The sequence below is a fragment of the Thermobia domestica genome, chromosome 1, assembly GCF_964235325.1.
Source record: "Thermobia domestica chromosome 1, izTheDome1.hap1.1, whole genome shotgun sequence".
Lineage (NCBI taxonomy): Eukaryota > Metazoa > Arthropoda > Insecta > Zygentoma > Lepismatidae > Thermobia > Thermobia domestica.
The window spans coordinates 266,885,111-266,904,365 of NC_137454.1; the positions used below are offsets into that span (position 1 = coordinate 266,885,111).

General features: G+C 36.9%; 1 protein-coding gene across 24 annotated transcripts in view; it reads left to right on the forward strand.

The window, feature by feature from the left end:
- The window catches only part of CaMKII (Calcium/calmodulin-dependent protein kinase II), a 1,422,941-nt gene that overhangs the window by 661,487 nt on the left and 742,199 nt on the right, over window positions 1-19,255 (forward strand). For 7 of the 24 annotated variants that reach the window (XM_081726364.1, XM_081726368.1, XM_081726335.1 and 4 more), the window contains one exon: window positions 18,067-18,153. The exons of the other annotated variants lie outside the window; for them this stretch is intronic. In XM_081726364.1, coding sequence (XP_081582490.1) covers window positions 18,067-18,153 — 87 coding nt within the window. The remainder of the gene's footprint in view (window positions 1-18,066; window positions 18,154-19,255) is intronic. 24 annotated transcript variants of the gene reach the window in all.

Below are 19,255 nucleotides of genomic sequence, written 5' to 3' on the forward strand. Positions count from 1 at the left end.
ATCACTCGGGCCTTGGGGTAGAATCCACTAGATGACAGGTTCACAGAAGGTTCCTTGGGCGGAGGCCAGGATAAGTTTGGAGCTACGTAGGTTAATTTCGCTGGTAGAAGTAAGTGATCGTCTTAACTGATGCTGGTAGTTCCTGTTACTCGACGATTCGAACTCAAACGTTCATTACGAAAAAAACTGATATAAACAAACTTGAGAATGTTAGCACGTACTACATGTATATATATATATATATATATATATATATATATATATATATAATATAATTCATTTGAGGTAACTCACAAAATCAAACTTTCACTTTAGCTCAACCCTTCTATTACTCTTGGGTGCTCTTCGAAATGCCAAACAGGCACGCGTACCAAACACACACTGAGCGTTCTAGTTAGCAAACCAAAGCTTGTATATGGCCAACCGGGAAAAACTCGATGTTCACTCCTAGCGTCGGGACCAGAATTATTATCCAATAAGCTTTTGGTTATAAAAGTGCGTAGGTGGAAGGTGATTGTCCCGAAAATCAGACTCAAAGGAACATTCACTAAGCACGTTATCATCACGTGAACAGTCCTTGTTCCTCGACCATATATGGTCGTAAAAATCGAAGTGAGGCCTACCAACACTAATGTACGAAATACCAAACCGATGAAGAAAGCGTCAGAGTTGTTCCCTTTTATCTACGAGTGTTGGTTAATAAAGTTCGAAATTAAGTCTGTTTTTCCCAATGTCTTTTTTACATACAAAAAAAAAAAAAAAAAAGAGCTTTAGGTCGGTGATAACATGTATAATCATGAATACAAGTTATGTTCTTATTAATATACAATGGATCACTACTGTAAGATTTTATATATCAAATATATATATATGGATCACTACTGTAAGATTTTATATATATATATATATCAAATGTGTTTTAATTGTTGACTTAGATGCCCAAGGTTTTATTTAACGTCATGAAATTTGTGTGTGATATCTGGGGATTATTGAATATCTAAGGATAATTTTCGCTAAATCCACGTTTAAATCGATTCAGGAGAACCGATTTTATTAATATCAAAAGTTCAGTTAAAATGTCATACGTTCGTTAATTTTGCAAATATGTTGTTAAAATTAAAACAATAATGTCTATATTTTATACATAATTCATGTAATGGAAACCAGTGTAGTGATTCCAACATGTTCAGAATGTGAAAAAAAAAAAAAAAAATCCCACCAGAAAAGGTTTGAACATACACAAAGCAAGGAAACACGCCACACAATAAACATACCTTCAATTAAATTTCTAAGATTTCACAACAGAACTTACTACATTGAAATCCAACATATGGATAATAAGAAAAATCCCGAGAGGAGCAAGAAATGGAGTAGCAAACTAACTCACACATATAATAAATGAATGTCTTATAAATAATGATTTTTCTTCCTGGAAAAATGTATTCCTTTATATATATATATATATATAATTTACGACTTCCCAGAAATCGCAGCTCGGAGTCTGTTACCAACATCATGAAACAGAATTTAAAAGAGGGCTCCTTCACGGAATGTCCTCAAGTTTCTGGCAAGAAACGCAAACTGGATTTAACAAACAGAATAATATAAATATTTCTGATTTTGATAGAAGAGGCGCATTGAGGTTACCAGCATCAGATGACAGTTTGACTCCTTCGAATGAGGAAACATACTACATACTCGCAACTAAACATCCAACTCCTTCCAGGGTCATTGAGATGCCAAATCCTCCAGAGGAACTAGACCCTTGCATCAGAGTAATGGAAGATACGGTTCTGAAAGCAATTCATAACTTTCCCAGTGGTTCTGCTTCAGAAATAGATGGGCTGTCACCTCAACACTTAAAAAATCTAAAATCGAAATCGGCAGGTGATTCAGCGTGTATCTTACTCAGTTCAATAACGAAATTGGTAAACCTCATTTTAAATGGAAAAGTAAATCAGGATATATATGTAAATACCTCTTTGGTGCTAACCTGTGTGCCCTGCGGAAAAAAGATGGTGGTGTAAGGCCGATAGCAGTTGGATGTGTGTTCAGAAGATTGGCTTCGAAAACAGCTGTATCATCAGTCTATAATCACTGCACAAATCATTTGCAACCTCATCAGTTAGGTTTTGCGACGAAGAAAGGGAATGAAAGAATCATACATGCTACCCGTGCATTCATTAAATCACACCAGAACTCTAACAATATAATCCTCAAAATAGATCATAAAAACGCATTTAGTGCTGTGGAAAGAGACTCGATGTTAAAAGAAGTGCAACTAGTTACATACCCCAGCTATATCCATATTTTTTTGCAAAGTTATGCTAATCCGCCCATGCTATTTTTCGGAGACTGAACAATTTCATAGGTCGGATGTCAACAGGGTGATCCTGCAGGACTGATGCTATTTCGTTTAACAATTCACCCTATAATTAGTACATTTTGTTCAGAACTATATGTGTTTTATCTTGATGATGGTACTTTAGGTGGGTCACCACATACAGTCATACACGACTTAAATGTTTTACTACAAGTAAGATAGGATTACAAATAAATCCATTAAAATGTGAGCTATTTATTACGTCGGGAACACTAGATCCCATCACTGAAGCTCAATTTCAGACTGTGCTACCTGGAATACGAATAATACCAACTCATGAGATATCATTATTGGGAGCACCACTACACGAAGATGGATATGATAATTGTTTGGAGGATCACCTAAACAGTTAAAAAAAAATAACCGAGAGGTTGAAAAAAGTACCAGCAAATATAGCTTTTTTCCTTTAACAGATTGTTTAGGTATTTCTAAATTGCCTTATTTTTTACGTACCGTTCAGGCCAAGTAAAATTTTTCATCTAGATGACATTTTGAAAATGGGTCTGCAATCAATATTCAATTATAAGTTAAACGAAACTCATTAAACGAACCTCCTTGCATTTCTGTCTTCTTCTTATGGGAAGTTGTCGCTCGTCTCCAAAGTTCTTAATATACCAGTTGACGAAGTGCAGATTCCTTATCTGACAGAGGCATTAGAGATATGGAGAGGCATTTAGAACACAATTCCGATTGCAAAGGAGTCACAAAGGAAATGGGATGAAATTGTAATCAATGAGATAGCTGAAAACGAGGTGATTTCGCAAAATCATGTTGATTCAGCTCACTTCAAAGCACTACGACAAAAAGAGTCCTACGACACTACGACAAAAAGCATGGTTGCAAGCCACACCCTAAAAAAACGTTGGAACGTTTTCAGATATGTGTAGCATTACGCCTAGAACTTAATATTTGCCATGAATTCACGTGTGTGTGTGTGTGTGTGTGTGTCAAAGTCGAATGGATGAGAAAGGCTTAAACGCATTAAGTTGAATCAAAATTGGGGGGAGAATTTCACGTCACAGTGAATTAAATCAAATAATAAAACGAATCCTCACTAGTATAGAGTGTCCTAACATTTTAGAGCCACCAGGAATGTATCGGAATGATAATAAGCAGTCAGATGGAATTACCTTGACACCTTGGAAAAAGGGCCAGTGCCTAGTATGGGATGTAACATATGTAGATATTTTTGCCCCATCTTAACGTCAACTAGTGAAGAAGCGAGAAGCGCAGCAGAGACAGTGTGTATGCGGAAACATTCTAAATATTCAAAACATTCAAATATTCAAGAAGATGACATTGTTATTGCGTTTGCCACGGAAACAATGGGTGTTTTTAGCAAAGAAGTCAGAATGTTTTTAAAGGAATTAGGATCAAATTTAATTAACAAATCAGGAGGTCCTAGAAGCCGGTATTTTCTGACACAAAGGATAAGCCTAGCCTTACAAAGAGGCAACGCAAATCTTCATCCAAGCTAAATGAAATTTTTATCTAAAATAAATATAAACATTTTTTTGAATGTTAACAATTACTACTTGAAAGACAGATAGAGTATAAAAATTATACTTTTGTTCGTTAGTGTGTGATTGTGATTATGGCAAAATATAAGTAGAGAACTGAAACACTTATTATTATGTGTTACCCTTTCTTTATTACAATTTAACTACAAATACAGGTATGGGTATAACTGTAAATAGAACACTCCAAAACTGAATGTCAAAATTACCTTTGTACGTCCTTAAAAGAAAATGTTGTGTATGTATGCGTTTATTGAGTTAATAAGTTCATGTAATGAACAGTACTTTCAGAAACAGTTTCAAATTCTGTCCACTGCGTGTCATACACTTTTCATTCTGCTGTTAATAAACGGTATATGATGCCAGAGCTAGTTGTTGATGGCGTCTCCAAAATTGTAAAGATATCATGGAAAGGAATCCAGCAGATCCTGTCGAGTTGAAGGCCAGTGGAATGAGGTACTTGGACCAGGAGGGTGCATGAAGTGAATCTAAGCATTACCTTCTGACGTGTTAATGTTACTATTACACCAATGAATCACTTTGCCATAGACACATGCAACATAGCAGCCAGTATACAGTTTAGACTATGAATGTATGTATGGTTCGATTGCCATGTGTTTCCTTTGGGATAAGCCATTCTATGACAGTATCGCAATTTATGTTCCTATAAGGGAACAATACACACTCACGGTCTCTAGGTTCGGGTGCTTTTGTCTAATAAAAAGAGACCCACCGTCACTGACGGGTTAATCACACTGCAATAATAGGGTTAGATCCTTTCTTATCCACAGTCTCACATGAGTTGTATTTCTATTTCCGAATGTCTCCTATAGCCTCAAAAAGAGAACTCGTGAGGAGCATAAAAGGTAAAACTAGCACCGGATAGTTGCAGAGAGAACAATGTACCTTTGCACTGCGCTACATTAAATGTATTGTGACTATGACAAAAATGAAACATTGAAACATGCATGCAGTATACGACGATACTTATCCTGTTAAATAATAATAATAATAAAAAAATAACGCTATGAAATATGCACAATAGCACTATTAACGTGTTGTCACTTGATTTAGAGATTAACATACGCAATGAATATTTTAATGCATATATTTTAACCTTTATTTAATCAGAAACACATTTCTATAACACAAACATAATAAATTCTCATTAAGGAAATAGTGGTCCAAAGACGCGCACGAAAACTGTGCCGGTAAGAACGCACGAATATCACGATTTCAGGGATTCATGGTAATACTCAATAATTCTTGAAGACAAAACATGTATTCTTCTTTCCACAATCATTTGGGAAATTAATTCCTTTAGGAGGATCCTTGGACGCTCTTTCCTTGTTTCATAGCTTTCGATGTTGCAAAAGTATAATTTGTGCACTTACTATTCAAATTACTGATAATTGTTACATTATGTTTTGTATATGCACTGGTTATTAAAATTTTTAAATTTTACTGGAGGTATCTATTTCCGCATTTTGCACATATAATTTCAATATTCAGCAAAGATTAGCCACTTTGTGAAACGGTTGAAGAGTTACATGTTTAGCTGTCCATTTCCAGGGTGAAACTCCTTCCGCCCTTTCTGTGCATTACGCCTTGTAGTCGCTCTGAAGGCGTATGAATACACTAGTGGAATAAAAGATAGTTCTCACACAACACTTAACTTTTAAGTAATTTCTTTGCTGGTAAAAGTTGGTTAATTGAATAACATTTTATCGGGAACATACTAATCACATTTAAACACATAATAAGATAAGTAATAACAAATTATTGTAAAAAATGCACATTATGACGTATAATCCACCTCTATCTTTTAGCTTCGGAGTTCAGCTTTGGGTAGGAAGGACAAGAATGTTAAGCTGAGATGAATTTTTTGTCCGTATTTGGTGGCACGAAGAGAAGAGTAGGTGGGTGGATCCATGCGCACACACACACACACAAACACACACACACACACACACACACAGAGAGAAATGTATGAGCAAAGGAGTTCGCAGCTTCTCGGTTTCTAAGAAGTATATAACGATAACGTTATAAGACACTATATTATCAGACTCATATCTGGTTTCTGTTTCAAAATAGAAAACTGAAAAATATTTTTTATCCTGACTTGTTTTCTTCAATCCAACTTCGTGTTGAGATAGTGGAAACCATAGATGGCCATTTTCCACTGGGCTCGCTCGCGCTCATCTCTTTTGATTGGGCTCGTACTCACTCGCGCTCAACTGTCTCAACTGGGCTCGCGCTCACTAGCACTCGCGATCACTTCTCTCAACTGAGCTCGCACTCAACTGTCCCAACCGTCTCGCGCTCACTAGCGCTCGCGATCACTTCTCTCAACTGAGCTCGCACTCACTCAGACTCGCGCTCATCTCTCTTGACTGGGCTCGCAATCACTCGGGTTTCGCGATCACCTGTTTCAACTGGGCTCGCACTCACTCAAGCTCGCGCTCAACTGTCTCAACTGGGCTCGCGCTCACGAGCGCTCGCCATCATTTTTCTCAACTGAACTAGCACTCACTCAGGCTCGCGCTCCTCTCTCTTGACTGGGCTCGCACTCACTCGGGCTCGCGATTACTTCTGTCAACTGAGCTCGCGCTCACCTGTCTCATTTGGGCTCGCGCTCACTAGCGTTTGCGATCACTTCTCTCAACTGAGCTTGAGCTCGCGATCTTTTCTTTCAACTGAGCTCGCGCTCACTGGAGCTCATGTTTCCTTCTCTCGACTAGGCTTGAGCTCACTTGGGCTCACGCTCCCTTCTTTCGACTGTGCTCGCGCTCGGGCTCATTTCTTTGAATCGGGCTCGCGCTCTCTTGCACTCGGGCTCACTTTTCTCAGTTGGGTTCGCCCCTTATTTCATTGGGGCTAGGGCTTACTCGGGCTTGGGCTCAATTATTGAGTCCAAGTCCGGTTGAGCTTGAATTCCGAGCTCGCGAGCATCGGGTTCGGGAGTTTGGACATCTATGAAATGGGGTGTAAGACATAAGCTCAGTGGCAAAAACCTCACCGGACATAAGCTCACTGGCAGTTTTATATTACAGGGCGGACAAAAACTTACCGCTAGCAAACATGAACTCCCTTCAGGGACTTGTAATAAAATTCACCGAATATTGAAATCTAGGCTTTGGCTACTTCCTAAACGGAAAATGGAGCTGCTATCTTAGATAACTTATCAGATATATATATAAAGAAAAATAAGGATGTTGCGGAGTTGCGTTGTATTAAAACAGGGCAGACTTTGAGGAACTTCTAATAATATGTCCTGGATATTAAAATCTATCCTTTGACTGTAATTGTAAATAGACCTAATAACTTAGTAGAAAGTAGAGCTATTAATGTCCTATAGCAATTACCAGACACCAGAAAAAATAGAGATGTTGCAAGTTTAATGTGTTAAGCATGAGCGACAGTAGGCCTAATTTTGACCCTGGAAATTTTGGGACCAAATTTTTCTTACAGGCCGGACAATTCATTGCTGCATTAAAATAATTTCATGTTTAGGCATGAATACTTACATAATAGAATTTGCTTGCTTGCTAACAGGATTGGGAATTCTTTTTTTTTTTTTTTTTTTTTTGAATTCATTGTACTTATATATTTTTAGGCCTTGCTTCTTAGTGCTGCCGTCGTGCTTGCAGACCAACACTCAAAGAAATCTCTTTCTTATTTACTAAGTTTTTTTTTTTGCTCATTAGTTGTTGTTTTGTTCTTAGTAAATAAGAAAGAGATTCATTTGATGAGTATTGGTCCGCAAGTATGATGACAGTCTTAAGACTTGAAGTCTCCAACATTATTAATATTTTATTCTGATATCTCCTATATGACATTAGTCATATAGCCTATTTTCTATTGGGCCTACTAGTAGCCAAAGAACATTTAAAAATCCGGAACATTTTATTACAAGTTCTTCAAACCCCACCCACGTTTAACACATTAAACCATGCAATATCCTTATTATTTTTTTGTGGTATCTGACACTGATATATAGCATTAGTAGCTCTATTTTCTACTGAATTAGGCCTACTACTAGTCAAAGTCTAGATTTTAATACCTCTTCATACCCATTATACGTTTTACTGGGTGTCGGACATACGCTCACCGGCAAAAAGCTCTCCGGACAAGAGCTCACCTCCAGTGTTATGTTAGGCTTGCGGACGAAAGCTCACCCACAGCTAACTTAAACATGAAACTATTTTTTTTATTATTATTGAAATGGATATTCTCTCTTTCTCTTTCGTAATTATCTGCAAACAGCCAATAATCGTTCAATTTTTATGTATAATTATAAATTTACACAGTTCTACTTTTATTGTTATGGAATTAAATGCTTCGTTTTCTAGCACTACATTCGGTAGATGAAGGATTGTCCAATTTGAAGTAAACTTCCCAGAAATCTTGCAAAATTTGTTGTTTATTCTGATAGTGTGTTACATCTTAAAATGTGTTACATCTTACACCAACAGGGACTTGTTTCTAGATTCAAGAGATACCCTCCTCTCTTACCTACGGAAACGTGTAATGTACATGAAGCTGCGCTTAACGGGGCAAAAGTGCAAATAATTGAAATGAAGGCTGGAATGGAGGATTTTTCCGATCTCGTTAACGGAAGTCAACGATCAGTGGAGGAGCCTGGGAGACCAGGCTCCCTTGCGCAAATTCTTGGCCCCCCTAGTGGCTCCCCCAACACAAAGTGATACTGCTATAGGTCAACAAACAGTGAGGTGAGATTGGCCACAAATGAAACTACTAGCAAAACATCTCTCGAAAACAGAGTTACCAACTGCAGAATACCGTATGTTGCAATAGTCTGCTAATCGGTGTGTTTATTGGTGTAGATGTAGATGAAGTGGGTGCTAATCGCAAAATTTGCCCTGGCACCAAATGTCTGGTTTCGTCACATGACAATTTTTAAGAACACATGACAATTATTGGCAATTTACTTTAAAGTGAAACTTAAGCTTCAAGAGCAAGGCTTAAAATTTAACAGGTAAACCAGTGTCCTGTTGCAGTTCAGTTCCTGTTTCTGCCTGACGTTTGTCCCTTAAAAACATTTGTCATTGTCCGTCACTTTTTACTTTTTTAATTATTATTATTATTATTATTATTATTATTGTTACAGTTTATCTACCAAACAACTATTTATATTATTATGCGGTATTAAACCAAATCTGGAACTTGTGATATTTATTTACTTTCATCATTCCATCCGGCAAATTAGTGTGATCTGTACAAAAGGGAATGTTTTCGGGCTGATAAAATAAAAGCGCAACACTTGCGATATCGACATTTGCGGTACTTCGAGTATCGATATTTGTCCTAGGGTTAAAAGTGTATCCTATCCTTGTATTAGATAGAGGAAATACTAGTTCTTGCCAAATTTCTTTAACTACTTGCGATATGTTCCATTATTTTCAAACTAGGGTTTAAAATGTGATTGATTGCGTTTAGGGCGGCTTATAACACTGAAAGGAGTCGATTTATGACACAGGTTTATTAGAACGTTTTATTTTCATTTGATATAAAGAATTACCCAGCAAATTTTGGCAGTTGAATTTTTTGACACCCTGTATTTACGATAGGAAATGAAGTTATGTAATTTGCATAAATAATTACTGTTTTCCATGCAGTAGTATTTGCATTAAGGTGCCTGTAATTATTATTATTTAAAACTATATACATTTTAAAATAACACTGGCACATGAATTAACATCTATATATAAAAAATTCATAGGTGATATGGATGTGCTCTTAAATCGTAATTAAATTGTACGTAATTACATATGTACACTCATGTCCAAAATTATTGTCGCATGTCTATAAATATGTTGTTGGGATATAATTTGATAATGAATTCGCCCGGTATTTCTTTTAATGTTAGTATGTGTATAATCTGCAAAGACATATATGTGGCAAATTTCATCTCAGAAGAGCAGTAAATAAGAAAAATAAAACGAAAATAAAACTTTCTTGTCCATTTAGCAACATTTTGTTTTACTCATTCTAATTTACGTATTTATAATTCTTTTCCTATGTAATTTACCACAAATATACATTTCCCGATTACACACATAGTATCAGTATTAAAAGTACCCTACAAAATCATTATCAAATTATTCTTACAAGAAGACTGTTATAGATATGCGACAATCATTTTGGACATGAGTGTACATGAAAAGTCAGAGTGTTAGAGCTGACGGTGGTGACCAGAAGAGGAAGAAAAGAACACATTTCTTTCAACTTGCCTAAGGGGTTTTAAAAGTGACATGACAATTGTGCAGCAGGAATAGCAGGATCTTTCAAGTGAAAACTCCTTGTTCCTTAATCGTGAAAAGAGAGGGGATGGGGATAGATATGAGTACGAAATTACATTTATAATATAAACTAGTTCTCTCTTTGGTCAACCCTAGCACACTGATAAGCATCAAATATTTTCTGGGCGCTAAGAATACGATATTATATGTGGGCGCTAAATCGACGGGCGCTAATATACTCCACAATTAGGGTACCGATTTTGGCAAATTATCAAATTACAACTATTCTAAGGATAACAATAAAAAGATCCAAATTAAATAATATGTTTCTGAGTTATTGGCAAAAGAAAATCTGTCAACTGTCAAATACTTTCTTTTCCGTGTGTACTAATTGAACTCTATTATAAATCATGCAAATAAATTACTAATTCAATGAACGTTAATTTTGACTTTGTCTCTTATACTTATTCCGAGCTTGATCTGACCAAAAATCCCTAAATATGCTCATAACAATGGACAACTGTGTGCAAAATGAGTGACTTATGATGAATCACTCTGCAGGCAAGTTGCTCTTTGTTCTAATACTTTCTCGTAATTAGAGAGCTCCCTCGTGGCTAAGCGGTTAGCGTACCCGCCTTTGGCGTGGGAGACCCGGGTTCTATTCCCGGCGGGAGCTCACGTGGTTCGGATTCCACGTTAATCAGTAGGTCCACGTCTCATATAGCCTCGCTGCTGAACGGGACGCTAAACTAAAATCACCTCACCTTTCTCGTAATTAGAATATGTTGAAAACGAAGAAAAAAGAATATTATATTTCAACTGTAAGTAAATACTGGCAAATAGTTATTGGAAAACTGTTAATGAAACTTATAAAAGAAAACAATAAATAAATAAATAAATATTTCTAGAAGATCTCTTCAAATGTCATCGACAGACATTTGACCAATCACAGATAATGATTTGTTTATTTTCTTTAGTTTTGGCCAATCAAAAACAAGAATTTGTTTACATCTTTTGGATGTGACTACCATGTATTCTAGTATTTTTTTCTGTATAAGTGATCCTTATATTTAGGTTTACATGTTCTGAGAAAGGTTTGTATACATGGTGAGTTAATAATGGTTTTATATTCTGAAAGAAAATTTTTGGTCTGCTTTTAGTATGCAGAAAAGCTCCGAGTCCCCTGAAAAAGTTATGTTATTCTCCCCTAGAACAACTTGCTGGCTACACCAATGTTATAAAATTTGGTGTTTGTACGAGGGCCATCCGGAAAGTGGTACCCGTTTGCGCGGCATGAAGCGCTGACGACTCGGGGAGCCGCTGGGCAGGGCAAGGTCAGACCGCGTCAGTGGCTTGTCTGCCTGCTCTGTGTGAGGTTGCGTGACGCTAGCAGTGCCTGTGTTGTGTCTGTGTCGTTTATAATGATTAAACGAATTGAGAACCCCGCCAGTTGTGAAGTGAGAGCCGTGATTAAATTTCTTAATGCACGAAACGTTCGACCTTGTAAAATTCATCGCCAATTAAAGGAGGTGTATGGAGACAATGTGACGGACGAGTCGTCTGTTCGGCGCTGGTGTCGCAACTTCAACCTGGGGAGGGGGAATACACATGACGAGGAGCGTTCAGGGAGATCATCTATCATTACAGACGAACTGCTGAGGTCAGTAGATGAATGCGTGAGGAAGATGGGCGCGTCACAATTGATGAACTCTGTGAACATTTTCCTAATGTGTCTCGAACAATTGCTCATGAAATTGTCAAAGACCATCTGCATTATTCAAAAATCTGTGCAAGGTGGGTCCCTCGCATGCTCACAGATGAGCACAAAACCAACCATATGGCTGCAGCACTGACGTTTCTGGGATGTTATTCCGATGAAGGAGACTCTTTCCTCAATCGCATCATTACAGGGGACGAAACATGGGTTTGTTATGCATCACCTGAGAGTAAACGACAGTCCATGGAGTGGCATCACGCAAAAAGATTCAAGACAGTTCCGTCCGTCCACCAGGAAACTGGGATCGACGAGGTGCACTGCTCATTGATTTTATGGCCCATGGAGGCACAATTAATGCTAATGCGTATTGTGAAACATTAAATAAATTACGGCGGGCAATACAAAATCGACGGCGAGGTCGGTTGTTTACAGGCGTCATTCTCCTTCATGACAATACCACGCTCCATGCAGCTGCGAAAACACAACAACTTCTGCAGCAATTCAAGTGGGAAACCTTTGACCGTCCACCGTATAGCCCGGACTTGGCCCCTTGGGATTTTCATCTCATTACAAAGCTTAAAGACTTTCTGGCGGGGAAAAAGATTTGACAGCGATGAAGAACTTAAACGAGGCGTGACTATGTATCTCAATACGCTGGCGGCGGAGGACTATGACGCTGGAATACAAAAACTCGTCACACGGTATGACAAATGCCTCAATTTGCTTGGTGATTATGTGGAGAAGTAGTAGAGCTGCGCTTCTAGCAGTTCCGAACTCACAAATACCTCCGAAGAACCCGAAGACACACGATGTGATGTACATGAGACGCCGCTCTCTTGTTTTTGAAAAAAAAAAAAAAAGAAAAAAAGAAAACTGTTCAGTGTAATTGTTTTGACCTTTAAAAATAATAATATTCCATGTTCAAATTTGTGCAAATTTTCTGAATAAACACAATTTGTGTGACAATTTTAAGGAAACCATAAAACTTGGAAATTCTTCTAACTACTCCAATGACAGTAGCTGAAGCAAAACGTTGCTTCTCTAATTTAAAGAGAGTTAAAACATTTTTGAGAAGCACAATGTGCCATTAAAGACTCAATACTTTGGCTGCCTTATAAATCAAACGCGATTTTATATTTACCATACCTAACTTTAGTGATAGAATAATAGGACATTTTGCACAGCAGAAGACACGTCTGATTTATTTCATTTACAAACGATAAAGTAAGATCTATAATTCAGTAGTTTCTGCCTAGTATTAATAAAATAATGGATGTGGTATTTTTAAAGTTTGTTGCACGCAACAGTGGCTTATTTAAGGGGAGCTATCGCGCTCAAGCTCCACCAAAATTCATTAAAATTTGTCAGCATACAATAGGAAAAAATAGTTTATTCATATGTTGTATATAGCTCTTCTCGAAACAAAATCCTAAATACGCGACTGACACACAGTAATCAAAACAAAAATGTTTTTATTACATGATACAGTAAAGTTGTATATATACAGGGTGTTTCTAAACAACACCGACAACGTTTGAGAGGTGATTCCTGACACCAAGATAAGACGAAAAGTATAGACCATCTTGGGTGCACAAATGCTTCCTTTCGCAGTTATAGGCTGCCGAAAGCTCGGAAAAATGAACTTTAAGGTCCATAACTCCAAAACTATGGGACCTACCGTAGTCGGGTCAAGACTTCACTTAGGAACTAGTATGTGTCCTATCCAAATATCCGTGTTTCAGAATCCTGCTGTACTTCCGAAACAATTTTTATAAAGATACTTGGTGAGTACTTCAAATTATATGCCTATAGCCAAACTGCCTCTCCAAAAATTGTTGCGTGAGTACCTCAGGATTCTGAAACATGTATTTTTGGATATTCGACATGTTAATTCCTAAGTGAAGTCTTGACCCGACTACGGTAGATCTCATAGTTTTGGAGCTATGGACCTTCAAATTTCATTTTTTTTTTTCAAGTTTTTGGTAGCCCATAACTCCGAAAGGAAACATTTGTGCACCCAGGTTGGTCTATACTTTTTGTCTTATCTTGGTGTCAGGAATCACCTCCCAAACGTTGTCGGTGTTATTTTGAGACACCCTGTATTTGTTAATCTCCAATTATAATTGTCATTTGTAACCATTAGAGTACCAAAAATTTATGCTGATTGGTGTATGCACATTTTATAATTAATTACTGCGAACGGGAAATTCAATGTACGCAAAACAAGCTGTGCAGAACAGATTATGGTATCGAGCCGCTACTGGAGTTCTGCAGTATTCTGCAACGTTCAAAACTGTTGCAAAATATTGTAAAATACTCTGGAATGTTTCTCGTTCTTCTGAAAGAACTCGAATAAAACACTGGGGAGCGTTTCTCTACCGCTGTGTCGCGAGATTTTTAATGTTTTCCAATAACTTCCGCAAAAAATTATCTTCAGAAGAAAATAAAAATTTATCGCCAATCGACTTAATTCATACTTGTCTTCCAAGTTTAAAGCTGAAAATTTTACTTTTAACGCTGTTCACTTTTCTTTGAAGAGAAAGCATGAACACAGAAAAGTAATTTCAATAGCATGATTCTTGGTGTCTTCTTCCCGATCAAAGTCACAAGAATTATACAAATTTAAACAATCAACACGCTCGCACCGAGCACGTTTCTGCGTAATTCCGTAATTTTAAAAATGGATTAATTTACAATTAACACAATCGTTCATTATTTAATTATTGCGCATAATTAAGAGTTTGAATGCCGCTTTAACGAAGGATCAAATGATGCCGTCCGCCGAAGAAAAAGGACTTTTTTGGTGAAGATGATTATTATTTATAATTCATAAACGGCGGCCGCCGTTACGTTTTACTCTTTGATCTTTGCCGGCCGCATCGGAAAAATTGTCGGCACTAGGTCGCTGTTAAAGACTGAACTTTCTTGGCATTATCGACATCAACTTCTCAGTCGTTTTATTATTTAAGTAATCAGTCGCCATGTGTATTTTGTTACTCTGATCGGTACTGTTTTATACTTGTTGCAGTAGTTTCGTTCGTTTGCTAGTTGCTAGTGCGCTCTTTTCATGACGGACAGATTTGCCATAAGGAAAAGGAAAGCCGTAGATGTCGACAGCTCTGCACAGAGAACAAAATTTGTGACGTCTTCGTCATTTACTATTAACCAGAAAAATATAAAACCAGGATCAAGCAAGGTCCAACATAACCACCAAAATATATAAATTTCGGATTTACTTAGATACGCGAAGAGGTTACACCGAAATGTTTGGTGTGCGGCACAGTGTTGTACCTAAGAAGCTGAAAAGGAATTTGGAACGAAATCACCCCCAACGTCTCTAAAAAAAAAACAGCGAGAGTAGTTTCAACGCTTGCATACTTCCATTCGAGCATTCGGCCGCCGTTTATAAATTATAAATAATAATCATCTTCTCCAAAAAAGTCCTTTTTTTTTTTTCGGCGGACGGCACATTTTATCCGGTCGTGACAGAAAAACGAATAAAGCCCTTTGACATCATTCAAAGTTTCTGAAATTATTGCCTCGAAACAGAAACCCCATAACATCGGCGAATAGCATATTTCACCGACATGTAAAGAAATTGTTGCTACTATGTTGGGAGCGGAAGCAGTTGAACAGATTTCAAAAGTACCTCTGTCAAATGATACAGTTCATCGGCGCATTAAGGACATGTAAGTTGATATTCATAGTAACATTATACAAAACCTAAGAAACTAGCAATTTGCTCTACAGTTGGATGAAAGCACGGACATTTCCGGAAAATCTCAATTATTATCTTTCGTGAGATTTGTTTGGTAATTACAAATTATTGAGCAATACTGCCAATTCCTATTTTGTCGAGAACTAGAAACAACAACCACTAGAGCTGATATATTTGCTGATTTTGAAAGTTTCTTTCAAGGTAACGGACATAGATTAACGGATTGCATTGCTGTATGTGCTGATTGGGCTGCTGCAATGACAGGAAATATAAAGGGATTTTTAAATTTTGTGCAGAATAAAAGCCCATCAGTAATAAGTACTTGTTGCTTTTTACATAGAGAGGCTTTAGTGGTGAAGACTGCGGACGTAAATTGTTTGGGTGACGTCTTTCAAACGGTTATTCCATGATTAACGATGTAAAAACTCGTCCTGTAAAATCGCGGGTGTTTGAGAAACTCTGTAAAGAAATGGGCGCAGATCGGCTTTTCAAAATCAAAATACTTACCAGCTTTCTAGAACTGAAAGACGAACTCCTAGCATTTTTTGAAACATGATAATCAGCTCGATTACTTTGAATGTCTTAAAAAACCCGTTTCGTGTATTGAGCTCGCGTACTTCTCCGATATTTTCAACAAACTTAATTCGAATATGCCAGGACAGCATGAAACGATAATCTCATTAAGTGATAAAATCATAGCATTTTCAAAAAATCTCACCCTTTGAATCTTGCCTATAGGAGAGAATGATCTAACTGCTTTTTCAGATATACAGCTACCGATTCAAATGAGTTGAATATAGAAGAAAAAAATCACGTAAAGGAATACATAAAAGGGCATCTATCGAGTTGCAGGTAGGTATATCCAAATACTTTCCCTCGATCTCAGCTACTGGGTGGGAGTGGTTGATTGCACCTGACGAGGAAAACATATTCAAAGCAGAACTAAGCTGCTCCTAAAAAAAGCAATTTCTCGAAATATCGAATCAACCCTGAGATCGAAATTTAAAGAAAATGCTCTCGATGTTTTAACGAAAGAGGTTTGCAGTTGTAATGCAAAGAACACCTCAAACGCACGTTGCACCGCCTAATAATTAAAGAACTTTTTCTCTGCCAGGAAGTAATCGATGTTCCGAAGGGTATGATAGTTGGTGGGAGAGATGTCACGATAATATGAGGGTGAGGAAAGATTGCATGAAAAGTATGTCCCATGTCTTTCAGCGACACATACGCGTGTATTGGTGTACATGAGAACATTATGTCTGTTGACTACTGCTGGATAGTTTCGGACAAGTTTGCAGTGAACTGAAGTAATGGTTTCAATTCTACGGAGGAAGGCATAATAGATAATCTACAAGATAGACCACCATACTATCAACATCTTGTGGCAGGAGAAGTGGTTTCGGAAACCGTTCTGGATTTTTATCAGAATGCAACCATTGTCATAATCATTTACAATTGTCGTAATAGAGTTTTGTTTTTCAAACTAGAAATGACAGTTCAAGGCAGGAAATCTCTGTTTTTCAGTATGCTCAGAAAACTGCACACCTCCAGACGGCGATCCTTCTTGGCATGTGTAACTAAAGCAAAGCCAGTAAGTCCAACTTTCCAGCTTATCGATTACGTGAAGCAGTCGAGACACAATGGTACTGTTATAGTGTGTGCCTAACTCATCTGCAATTGCACGAACTCCTTTTCCGAAACTTCGTTTCTACAGTGATCCTGAAAAGCTCATCAGAACATGCTGTTCGTAGATTGGTTTCCGTGAGACTTATTTTTCAATGTTGTGTCACCGACACGAAATTTCACAACCGAAAGACGTATGATACGTTCATTCACCACTTTTGACCCAAATGAATTGTTAATGTTCTAAGCAGCTAAACGTGGAGAATCTCCCACACCTACTTGCAAAGGAAAAATCACTTGAAGTTGTGTCTTCTTTATGATGCACTTTCATACTACTCTGTTCAACAACACACTCCTTTCTGACAGAATGGGATCCCAGCGTGTTTTCTGAAAATGTACGGAATTTGTGAATCCATACACTTGTCCTCAGTCCCTGAATTTGTTGCTTACAGAGGGTGATTTTCCCCAGGCAATCGCAGTAACCAAATCGGCAGTGAATATTTAAATTACTTGTTTGTCTGTTTCACCATTATTATTAAATATGAAGTCGTAAGTTTCTTCATCATTTTTCCGACGTGAGCGTCAAATTGGAGGTAATTCAAATGAAAATTGTGTTTGAGTTAAGTGCGTTTATTTTGAAATTCCGAGTTTGAGCGTGAACTTAGGTCAGTTTTGCAGTCTGAGTTAGAATTGAGCTGAGCTCGTTTCAAGCATCAGTGTTTACGATCCTGCGCTTTATATATATATATATATATATATATATATATATAATATTCATTATTTAATTAACTGCTATTTACTTGCGTTTCTTTCTTTAACATTTATTTCTATTTCTCTTACTCCAGATCTATCGAAAAATGAGTCGGTTAAAAGCACTAGTCAATCTAGACAAGTTAGTCAAATTAGCCAGCAAAGTGAATCAAATATTACTGGTAAGTGGCAGTGTGGCGACCCCTCACCCAATTCCTAGAAACATCTATTTAGTATGGCTATCATGACGTAGTTTTCATTAAATTCTTAGAGCATGGTGATTTATCAAGTTTATTTGAACACAGTCTTCTAGTATGTAAATTCATAAGCAGAATGAATTGGATTACATGTGATATTCCTTTTGAATTTTACTCATCTCTAAATTCCTTGCTACTCACGAATATTGGCAGTTTAATTTTATTTGTGAGCACATATACTTGCAATACAAATTCAGATTGTCAAATTTGTGCCAATTGATCTAGTTCTTTTTTTATATTGAAATAATAGTTTATAACTATCCCATGCTTTTATGAAGTATCTAACCATTAATTTACTAATTTATCTCTCATATTAACATAGATTATTGTGAGAATATTTTGTAGCATACTTGAAATAAAACATAATTCACTTATTAGAAGCCGGTATAAAAAAAAAAAAAAAAAAAAAAAAAAACAAAACTCTACATAAAAAATCTTGCAGCCAAATTATGATTGCATTACGGACATAATATCAGAAACCTGACTTTTTCTCTTGATCTTTTGTAGTGTCATTCGGAACAATATCTCAAGAATTGACTGTTAAAAATTTATAGCGTGTCAAAGGTAAAGAGAGAGCATTTTTTCATAACAACTTCGTAAACTGTTCATTCTACGACAAAAAGTATTAGAAAATTTGTGGTCCATATAAATGACTGCAAGAATGCTTTTATTACTTTTCTCGTTAAAGTAACCATTCCGGAGATATTTCTTGTGAACTGTAAATAAAAGTGTATTGTATAGTATTATACTGTATATCAACACACAAAACAATATAATTAGTTCAAATTAAAATATTGGCATTCTTGACGTAAATATTGACATCATTTTAATGTGGATATAATAGCCAAATAGGAGACCCAATAGTTCAGAAGGTAGAGCGTTGACCTGTCCCTAGTTCCATCCCAGGCCATATGAGTTTATGATGAACAACATGGTGTTCGGGATTTTTCTTGGCTTTCTGGTTTAAGAAAATAAATTTCTTTACCATCAAGAAGTACTGAAATTAAGAGAACCAATAGATCTATGT